The sequence below is a fragment of the Carlito syrichta genome, unplaced genomic scaffold, assembly GCF_000164805.1.
Source record: "Carlito syrichta isolate Samal-C Ts95f unplaced genomic scaffold, Tarsius_syrichta-2.0.1 Scaffold302868, whole genome shotgun sequence".
In the NCBI taxonomy this organism is placed as follows: Eukaryota; Metazoa; Chordata; class Mammalia; order Primates; family Tarsiidae; genus Carlito; species Carlito syrichta.
Window position 1 is genome coordinate 99,474 of NW_007246964.1, and position 11,306 is coordinate 110,779.

An 11,306-nucleotide genomic window follows, 5' to 3' on the forward strand; every position below is an offset into this window, starting at 1 on the left:
TGAATGGATGGGTAGATGGATGAGTGAATGGGTAAGTGGATGGAAGGGAAGATAGTAGGAATTCAGTGAACTCAGCACGCACCTGAATGCCCCAGGTCTGCAGTTGTTCCTCTGCGGCTCCCAGATCAAAGGAGATAGGCGCACAGGTATTGTCAATCCGGAGAACTGTGAGAACCTGGCCATTATGGAGCTCTGCAAATAGAACAGAAGCCTCATCTGGCTGAGTGGCGGTCACTCAGATGAGCCCAGACCTGACACATCATCCTTCTGGCCATGAGACCTTCCTCGTGACAAGGAGGGACAGGGGACCATCCTCAAATCCCCACTAGAGAAGGACTGAACTTGACCAGGAAGTGCCCTGGAGGCAGAACTGAGGTCACAGTGAGGAGGACACTAGGACACAACGTGAGACGTGTAAGGAAGAACTACCAAGAATGAAAGCCATCCCCACCAAGAATGGGCAGTAGTGAGTTCCCCATCACAAGGGATATTTAAACAGAGACTGAACAACTAGCTATGTTGAGAGGATAATGTAGTGGATGTTTATTCAAACACAGCAAAGAACACTCATCTGAGTAACTCAGATTCCCAGTGAGCTCAGAGAGTCTGAGTAAAAGATAACTGGTTATGGTAGACAGAACAATGGCTCCAAAAAAGTCCAGACCCTCGTCCCCAGAACCTGTGACTATGCTACCTTTCACATCAAAGGGGAATAACATCAGCAGATGGGAGTTAGGCCATCTGCTGGCCTTGAGTAGGGAGATTATGCTAGATTATCTGGGCAAGTCCTGTGTAATCACAAGGATCCTTAAAAGTAGAAGAGGAAGGCAGGAGAGTCAGAGAAAGATGTGACTATGGAAGGAAAGCACAGAGAGATGAAACGCTGCTGCATTTGATCATGGAGGGCGAGGGCCATGAGCCAAGGAATGGGGGTGGCCTTGAAGACTGGAAAGGAAAGGAAATTAATTCTTCAGAGCCCAAAGATACCTGGATTTTAGCCTAGTAAGATCAGTGTCAGACTTCTGACTTAAAGAGTCATCAAATAATAACTGTGGAAGCCGGGCTCGATGCCTTTGGGAGGCTGAGGTGAGTGGATTACCTGAGCCCGCGGGTTCGAGACCCGCCTGAGCAACGAGACCTCATCTCTACAATAAATCAAAAAATCAGCTGGGCGTGGTAGCGCGTGCCTGGGGCGGAAGGATCACTGGAGCCCAGCAGGTCGAGGCTGCGGTGGCCAGGAGCGGCCACTGCACTCCAGTCTGGGCAACCGAGTGAGACTCCAACTCAAAAAAATAAAAAATAAATAAAAAATAATAGCTGTGGTTTTTAAACCACTATGTGAGTGACAATTTGATACAGCAGCAATAGAAAACTCATATGCTGACTTATCAGTAACCCCTCCTAAGCACAGCTGCAACTCACTCAGCATTTCAAAAGCATTAATTAAGTCTTCATTCCCTCAAAACAACACACATCTACCCAGGCTGGACACAACTGGCTACCAAAACTCTTGCCCTAAAGGGATGGAATAAAGCCAGACCATGAGACCTGCTGGAGAGAAAGGTATGAACTAAAATTCCCTCAAGCCCAGGGAGAAATAGCAGCACCATGAGGCCAAACTCCGCCTGCCTTCAGTGCTGAGTAAAGAAAATCTGAACAAAAGGATGGAGGTCTCCCACCACGAGATGAGGCCTTGTGAGCCACTGTACAGCGAGGGAGACATGGAGGAGGGTGGGGGATACAGGATCCCAGTGCTCAGTCAAGTGTGGCTGAGGACTAAACATTTTGGCATATCTCTGGCTGCTGCTTCGCTGATGAGGCAAGACTGAAGGGATTAAACTGTAAATACTTCTCTGATGGCCCAAAGCACGTCATCCCAGATGAGCTCTGAGAGGAGCTCTGAACAATACTTGAGTCTTCAAAGCTAAATGACTCACCCTACCTTCCTAGGACTCCCTGGCCCTCTGAACCTTCTCTCTCCTCCCTCCCCTAATCCATCATTGAGCCCTGTCAACTGAGCAAATAAAACCTCTGTCCACTCCATGCACCTCCTGGCATCCTGACCTCTCCCTTGCCTCGCTGCAGTAGCCCCCGGCTGGCTTCTCCAAACCCACTCTTGCTCCTACAATACATTCTCCACACAGCGGCCAGAGTGCAAATCAGAGAATACTAATCCCTGAGTGAAACTTTCAATAGCTTCCCAGTGCTTTGCAGCCAAAAAAGAACCTCTCACTGTGCTTGCAGCCCTCAGGAGGACTAGCCTCCTGCCAGACTCACCCTGAGCCCCTTGGGCCAGGATCTGCATCTCACTACACCAGCCTCTTCTGTTCCTTGAACATGAATGAGGGGGACCCAAAAAAACCCGGAATTATCATTTGGAGGGCAGGACCCTGATAGTATAGGCTTCCCTCTCTAGGTGAGTGCTCTAGGAACCCATTAGCATCAGTGTACCAGCTAGCATTGTTGTGAGAGGCTGCGTTCAGCTTCAGTGAGTTTTTTTTGGAGATTCTTCTAACCTGTTTGCCCATTTCATGATGGGTCATTTACAAGTGCACCTGCCCACACTGTGCTGAGCGTTCAGCAGTTTTTGACCAAAAATGGCATGACTGCCCCCCAGGCTCCACCCTCTCTATTCCCCTGGTCTCACCCCAAGTGATTTTTGTTTGTTTGTTTGTTTCCCCAGGTGAAAAAAGTCCTCAAAGGGAAACATTTTGCTGATGTAGAAGAAGAAAAACAAAAATGAGAGAAGCACTGAAAGGCATAAAAATTGACGAGTTCAAAACTGTTTTGAGCAGTGGAAAAAGTGTCTCAATAGGTGTATGGCATCAAACAGAGAGTACTTTGAGGGTAACGGAAGTTTAAACATGTAAGAGTAAACACACAATTTTTAATAAATACATTCCGTGTTTTGGGGGGTCCCCCCATGTAGCGTTCTCTCCCTCCCCAGGACCTCTGCATACACTGCTCCCGCTCCTTCCCTAGAACACATCCACCGAGCTTCACCCAGTTACCACCTATGCATCATTTGTATCCCAGCTCATGAGTTACTTTTCCCAGGCAGTCCTCAATATTCTAAATCCCTAACCGATCAAAACCTCTGCTGAACCTACCCAGAACTGCCCTCTCCTCCTTTACAGCCATTAAAGATGAACATATGGGTATGCAATTATTCAATTATATATGTATGCAATTACTTGGGGGAAAAAATGTATCTTCCCCACCAGGCTATATACTCCCACACTGGTTTGTTCATCACTGAATCCCCTGAGCTGGTACATACAGAAGGCACTAAATACATGTTTGATGTATACTTGAATTAATACTAGAAGACTTTGGTTTCCAACCCTGACAGGGTTCTTTTTTCTTACCCTGGGATATCGCCTATGATCTCAAGGGTTTCATAAAATTCTAAATTATACAGCCTGCCAAAAAGAACTTTATTTTGTTTTCTTTCTCTCTTTATTTTTATTTTATTTTAGGGGGAGGAGTGGGAGATGTGGAGGCGAGGAAGTGAGGTGGAGAAAGCCCACTCTAGACAGCTCTGGGGTTCAAGCTGTAGTTCAACCTCTCACCAACCAGGTAAACCTGGTGAAGCCCCAGGGCTGCTTCCTCACTTTGAGGATGATCATGTCCATGGCAAAGGACTTTACAGATAATTACAATGATAAAAATAAAGTGCTCAGCACAAAATGGGTTTGGGATAACTGGCCACTATTGTTGTAATTTCAAAGCCAGCTTGTCAGAACTCAAAAGTCACAATCAAGCAATACAGATTTGTTTGTATTTCTTCCCCAACCCCACCCCCCACACAATGTTCCAGAAAGAATTTAAAATAAAATATAAATGAAAATATAATATGAAATACAAAAAGATAAAAAGAAAACATAAAAAGATAAAATTATAAAATTCCATTTAAAAATAAGCGAATGACAGTAGCAGGATACTGCCAGGGTGGGGAAGTGGGGGAATACATCATCAATAAGAGTCCCTGATCTCAAACCAGGCAAAGTGGGGACCAAAGGGAGACCCAAACTTTACCTATACGATGACCACTTGTATACCTAATTCTGAATTATATCCTACATCTTTAAAATAAAAGAAAAAAAACAAGCCAATAAGAGCCAAGTCCAGTAGCCCTTCCCTGTAATCCCACCACTTTAGGAGGCTGAGTGGGAGAACTGGCTGCGCCCAGGAGTTTGAGACCAGCTTGGGCAACAAAGCAAGACTTCGTCTCTACAAAAAATTAAAAAATTAGCCAGAGGTGGTGAAGCACACCTGTAGTCCCAGTTACTGGGGAGGCTGAGACAGATGGATCTCCTGAGCCCAGGAGGTCAAGGCTGCTATGAGCTGTGAACATGCCACTGCACTCCAGCCTGGGGGACAGACTGAGACCCCAACTCAAAAAAATAAAAACAGCCAAAAATTAGACAAAAAGAAGATAAAGGCAGACAAGAAGAACAGGTTCCATGTATGAAGCCTTTCCGCATGCCAGGCACTGAGCTTAGGTTTAAGATTTCATTTAATCTTCAAAAGCCCTAATCGTGGGCGCCATTAACATGAGCCTTGAAAAGCAAAGCAATTTGCCCAATGTAAAGAGAGAGAGAGCCAAGTACAATGGGTCACGCCTATAATCCCAGCATTTTGGGAGGCAGAGGCAAGAGGACTGTCTGAGCCCAGATTGGAGAGCAGCCTGGGCAGCTTGGCAAGACCTCATCTCTACAATAAATCAAAAAATTAGCTGGGTGTGGTGGTGTGTGCCTGTAGTTCTGGCTATTGGGAAGGCTGAGGCAGAAAGATCGCCTGAGCCCAGCAGGTGGAGGCTACGGAGGCCATGAGCATGCCACTGCACTCCAGCCTGGGTGACAGAGTGAGACTCTGACTCAAAAAAAAACAACAACAACAAAAAACAAAAACAAAAAAAAACAGAGAGAGAGAGAAAAAAGTGAGAAAGGGAAACAAGAAGGGAAGGGAATGCACAAAATACAGGCAGCTATACAAAGGAGTCTCAGCCCGCTCATCACAGCTCAGCAAGAATGGATACCCCACAATGACCTGGGCTCCTGGCACAGAGAATCTGAGTTGCCTCCCGCCTGGCTCTTTGCATATGGCTGCCCAAGCAATGCGAAGACCATTCAGGGTGTCTTTGTTTGCCTTTCGAATCAAGAGTTCCTGGATTCTTGGCAATATTAGTTCTCATCTGTTTCTTAAAGTGAGAACAGCAAGTCTTCTACTTAAAAATACTTGTTTTTACACCTAGGCTAAATGAAGCAACCAAAAAAGATTGTGTGTGTGTGTATGTGTGCATGCATGTGTGTGTGTGTGTGTGGAGAGGGAACAATTTCTTACATAGAACATAGGAACTGGCTTGCCAAAAATCAGTGGGAAAATGTCTTCAAAGCTCTGAGGGAAAAATTATCTCATTCCACTCCATTCTACCATTACGTATGTGTACATACACACATATATTTACATAAATTGCTTTCCTGAATGGGCATGGTGGCTCACACCTGTAATCCCAGCACTTTGGCAAGAGGACTGCTTGAGCCCAGGAGTTTGAGACCAGTCTGGCCAACACAGTAAGACCTCATCTCTACAACAAATAAAAAATGTTTAAAAATTAGCTGTGCATAGTCAGGCATGATGGCTCATGCCTGTCACCCCAGCACTGTGGGAGGCGGAGGTGAAAAGATTGCCTGAGCCCAGGGGTTCAAGACCAGGCTGGGCAAGTTGGCGAGACCTCATCTGTACAATAAATCATAAAAGTAGCCAGGCATGGTGGCGCATGCCTATAGTTCCAGCTACTTGGAAGGCTAAAGCAGAAGAAGCACTTAAGCCCAGCAAGTCAAAGTTGGGGTGACTGTGAGCGTGCCACTGCACTCCAGCCTGGGCAACAGAGTGAGACTCTGACTAAAAATAAATAAATAAATAAATAAATAATTTTTTGTTTAAAAAGAAAAAAAAAAATTAGCTGTGCACGGAGGAACATACCTATAGTCCCAGCTATTCGGGATGCTGAAGCGGGAGGATCACCTGAGCCCAGGAGGTCGAGGTTCAGTCGTGATTGTGCCACTGCACTCCCGCCTGGGTGACAAAGTAAGACCCCAACTCAAAGTATTAAAAGAAACTTTTGTTTTTAAACAGTTAAATTTCAACTCCTCTGAGTAACTAGCCACATTTCCATGGACCCCACAATTCATAATACGTTTTCTCTTACCTATACCCAGTCACTCATTAATTCATTCATTCATTCATTCATTCAACAAAATACTTATTGAGCATCTACCATGGGCCAAGTCCTGTGCTAGATACTGTAGGTAACAAGGAGGTTCTAGACAATGCAGATCCTCTTCCCTCATGGAGTCTGCAAAACAGCAGAGAAGATGGACTTCAACACTTTGATTATACAGATAATTATTTGCAGACTATGATAAGTGCTGTGGGGAAAAACAGAAATATATTACAGGGTCCTTTAAGGAAGGGATATTTGGACTGAGCACTGAAGGATGGATGGAAATTAAGCAGGGGAAAGGAGACAGGGAGAAGGCATAACAGACAGAAGGAACAGCAGGTGCAAAGGTCCCGAGGCAGAACAGCATGGCAAAGAATAATAGGGCAAGTCTTGCAAGTGAGAGAATGATAGATCTTCATACTAAACCCAATGGAAACACTAAAGCAGAAAGTGATGTGGTTGGATTGAATGTGCATTCTTAAAAGCACTCTGGGCCAATAATCTCAATACTTTGAGATTATTCATGCCAATAATCTCAATACTTTGGGAGGCCAAAGCGGGAGGACCATTTGAGTCCAGGAATTCAAGACCAGCCTGGACAGTATAGTGAGAGTTCATCTCTAAAAAAAAAAAGAGCCAGACATGGTGGTACATGACTATAGTCCCAGCTACTCAGGAAGCTGAGGCAGAAAAATCGCCTGAACACAGGAATTTGAGGCTGCAGTGAGCTGTGATCATGCCACTGCACTCCAGCCTGGACGACAAAGTGAGACCTCAATTTAAAAAAAAAAAAAAAGTCTCTGGCTGCCTTGTAGAGAATGAATGGAAGAGAGAAGGGGAAGAGACCAGATGGGAAGTCACAGCAGGATACAGCAGAGGGTGATGGTGGCTTATACTAAGGAGGTGGTGATAGATAGAACTGGGTACAAATAGCAGAAAGTGGCCTAGAGATGTATCCCAAAGACACCCTCCCTCATCTAAAGGATCTTCTGTGTCCCTCCCCTCCGCACAATCATGCTTTGGGAGTCCAGCTCAGCATGGCGTGGAAAAGGAGTAGAGAATGAAAGGTTGTGACCTTACCTCGCCTCCAGCCTGGAGGGCTTCCTCCAGGCAGGGCATTCCAGCCAGGGGAGGAGGGGGGTGATGGGCCAGCCGCCCCGGGGTCCACCTGTGGTTCGCAGGCCATGGCAGAGCGCCAGCTGGGCTTCTACTTCCCCTTCTCAGAGCTGTGGTTCATTCTGGAGCAGCTGCCTCAGCTTCACTTGCCTTCAGAAAACAGCACAAAAAGGAACTTCAGTCTCGGGCCTGGGCAGGCTGGGCTTCCTAAGGGCTCTCTCTGAGGCCAAAGTCACCAAAGGCCAGGAAGAGCCCCCAGGAGTCACTGACTTTGATCTTTCTGAGCATACTGAGGAAAATTCTTGGAAGAAGGAGGCCTAGACCGAGAGCTTCCCTTCTTGGGTCTTCTCTAGCTCAGCCATGGACAGGGGACACAGGAAACTCAACAGCTGCCCAGGTCCCACTCCCAGGTGACTGGGATTCCCAGTCCCTTATGGAGGATGCCCCAAGCAACAAGTCAGGCAGATTCCTTACTGGGAGTCTTGTTTAAACAACAAGGGTTTCAAGTAGCTTCCTATAAGACGTTGCAAAATACAAATTTTAAAAATCAGGTGGTAGGAAATACAAAAAAAAAAAAAAATGGCAACCATAAAGAACAAAAAGACTCAGATATTCAGGCAATTAGGTTCCCTAGCAGAAGCAGTGGAGGTTTGTTTTCAAGAACATGGACTCCAGAATCAGACTAGCCAGTTTAAATGCCAGCTCTCCCACCTCCTAGTTATGTCAACTTGAGCAAGTGGTTTAACCTTAAAGAGCTTCAACTTTTCAAATCATGAGATCTTCCTCACAGGGCTGCTGGAAAGAATCAGCCGCTTTCATTGGCAAAGGCAATGACGTCCTTACTGGGTGATTCCTTGATAAGAAAATTTACCTCTGCCTGTGTCCACATGGGAGCCCAAGAATCAACCCTCCCCAAGAAAAACCATGCCTAAGTCCCCTGGGATGTCACTCCAGCCCTGCTAACCACCTTGGTGAAAAGTCCACTAGAATCACCTTTTGCTACCATGAGTCTCGATGTCAGTGAAGGCCTGAAGTGTCCAGTCAGTACACATCTGCTTAATTCCAAGCTGGCCTGAGGGGCTGACTGCCACTGACCAGGTCCCCTAAAGGGTGGGTCCTGATTCCCATGCCCTCGCCACCTTCTACGTCTCTCGAAACTTTTAACAGGAACAGTCACAGAATCTGTGGGTCCCAGTGCCAAGTGAAAATGTGGGGCCCCTTGTTCAGAAATAACAGAATTTCAAGATGGCAACATCAGAACATTGAACCCATTAGGGGGCTTTCCAAAGTCACCTGTGTGACTGTGCAGCTTGCAGGTACCTGAAGCTGGCTCTGACCTTAAGCTGCAGGAAATCACTTGAGAGCCCCCTCTCCCAACCAAGAATATACAAAAGATAAGCCCTTGACTAACAATTATCACCCACCTGCCCTGTAGCAGGCTCTAAGGCCAGAAAGCAGAAAAATATTATGAAAAGGTGGAAGACTTTAAGCCAGAAAGCCTGGACTTGAATCCCCACTCAGCCACAAACATCCTCTGTGGCATTCGCCATCAAGGTACTCGACCCAAACCTTACTGTTCTCATCTGTAAAACTGGAACAGGGAAGCCCACCTCGTGCAGGCTGTGGGGATGTGATAGAAATAAAGACAAGCAAGACAACCAGTACTCTATCCCCCATACAAGCCCCTCTCCTCCACGTGTTTCTCCGACTTCACAGGAGAGAAAACTGATGGTCAAAGATATGAAGTGCGGCCAAGGTTGGTGGCTATAAACTGTAGAGCCAGGAGGGGAGCCCAGCCATCTCGACTCCAGGGTCCAACCCATAATCTATGGCCTTGAGCCTCTGGCCCCGGGAGTGACTCTCTGAACCTGTTCCTGAAACCACCTTACCAGAACAACACATAACACAAAAAGAATAGGCCAAGGGGGACTGCATCCTCCCCCACCCCCACCCCCACCCCCATTAAGATCTAGCAACGAATTCCAGTGGGCCCTGAGATGCTACACTGGGAAAGTCACCTAGCCTATATCCTCCTCACCTAGCCCAAGGGCCGGCTCACAGAACATCCCACCTGCTAAACATGTACCAGTCAATCAGACCATGGCTTACTTCCTTCCGCTTACCTTGTACCCCCAAGAGGCCTGAAAGCAACAAAAATAGCCACAAGGATGTCTGCCATGAACTTGACAATCACTGAAGCCTTTCTGGCCTCACTTGATCACCTCCTAGACCCCCGAGGCAGATAGAATCCTTAGATCTATGTTCCAGGCAAGAAACCCAGGGACATCATAGCTAGGAGCCATAGCCCAGAAAAGCCAGTCAGGAGTGTCAAAAAGGTCTGGGGGATCCAAGAGCTAGGAGGGACCATGCACACGCTGGTGCTGCACAGGTATCCTTCCAGACTACATGGAATGTTCCATTCCTTGCAAAATCCCTCAGTAAGGCATTGCCATTGGGAAGACATCACAGCACCCAAGTTGGCCCCAGCAGTCTTCCACAAAGTCCCAATCAACAGACATCATTCATTCACCTGTAATGGCTAAAAGTAACCTGCCTTGTCCTGCTACTTCCCACATGTCACCTTGAGCAACTTCTTTCTGCCTCTGTTTCCTTCTGTGTAAATGGAAATGATTATGGTAACTTCCGGTTGTTGTGAGGGTTAGAGAGTTCCTACATGTAAATTGCTCAGAACAGCACCAGGCAAATAGGAATCACTGAAGGAACATAGCTCTTCAGGCATTCCCTAAGAACCTTCTAGGGCCAGGCCCTGTGTTTTCTCGACTGTGAAACTAGAAATAAAATCTGAAGTCCTCACACAGCCCTCCCTTCTGGGGCTCACCATCTGGTGGAAAAGACAAACTTATAGAGAATTATGAAACAGACAATTACCAAACAAGGCAGTAAGAGGGAGCCCCTGAGGGTAGGGAAAGGGTTCTTCAGGAGGCTTCCTAGAGGAAGGAGCCCCCCCTCAATTGGTAAAGGTAGAGGTGAGAGGAGCCAGTGCCAAGCAGGAAGGCGGATAGACCAAAGGTCAGAATGGGCCCATCAGGGCGCTGGGGCTGCACATCCTGGGACTGTGCAGATACCCTGCAGCCCTCGTCCAACCCTAAGGCTGCAGAGGGCAAGAGGTGTTGGCAAGACCCTGAGGCCAGACATCCATCGGGTATCCTGAGTCCCTGTCCCCTACCAAGTTCAGTCCGCACCTGCCCCAGGGCAACAAGGAGAAAGAGATTGACACATTGAAGTCAGAGCAGAGGGAGTGAGCACAGCCTTGAGGCTCCTGCAAGGAACAGGTCATCAACTCGCGGGATCTCTGAGTTCCCTTGACTGATTCTGCATTTTAGCCAGACCTTACGGTTATCCATGTGGCACAAGCAGAGCTGCCCTCTTTTCTAGCTAGTGGCGAGCCCCTCCAAAGGAAAAACTCTTCCATCCCGTAGAGCAAAGGCCCCCATTTCTGCAGACACTGCATGCCCAGCCCTCAGGAACTGTGTGCATCACTGAGACTCATCAAAGAGAGAGAAACGACAGCTTCCCTAAGTCAGGTTGTTTGTGCAACTAGAAAGCCAACAAGGGGTCATACAGAAGTTCGGGGGTGGAAAAGTCTTGAGAGACAATGAGTGCGAGATCTCCAATTTACAGATGAGACTATTAAGTCCCAGAAAAGAAAGTGAAGGCCCAGCACAGAAGAGAAAGTGAACTATCCAAGGTCAAGGTGCCACTCGGGGACGGGGCCAGAACCGAAACCGGGTCTCCTGCTGGCCGGGGATGTCGCGCCGTGCAAGGCCTCTGCCTTGGGCAGCTGTCCCGCCCCGGGCTCTGCCCTCAGGGTCGGGTCACGTCTGCCGCCTGGAGGGTCTTTCCTTCACCACCCCAGAAACCACCCCGGCCCTCCTCCGGCCGCGCGCTCCCGGGAGGCGCTGGCGAGCAGCTCCCCCGCCCGACACGGGGGACACGGGGG

The 11,306-nt window shown here is 47.6% G+C and overlaps 1 protein-coding gene across 2 annotated transcripts in view; it reads right to left on the bottom strand.

Moving 5' to 3' along the window:
- The window catches only part of TMEM268 (transmembrane protein 268), a 25,057-nt gene extending 17,561 nt beyond the window's left edge, over nt 1-7,496 (bottom strand). For both annotated transcript variants that reach the window (XM_008057208.2, XM_021711895.1), the window contains exons 1-2: nt 7,310-7,496; nt 83-192 (exon numbers count right to left, since the gene is read on the bottom strand). In XM_008057208.2, coding sequence (XP_008055399.1) covers nt 83-192; nt 7,310-7,415 — 216 coding nt within the window. In that variant the 5' untranslated portion in view covers nt 7,416-7,496. The remainder of the gene's footprint in view (nt 1-82; nt 193-7,309) is intronic.
- Between the last annotated feature and the right edge of the window lie 3,810 nt (nt 7,497-11,306).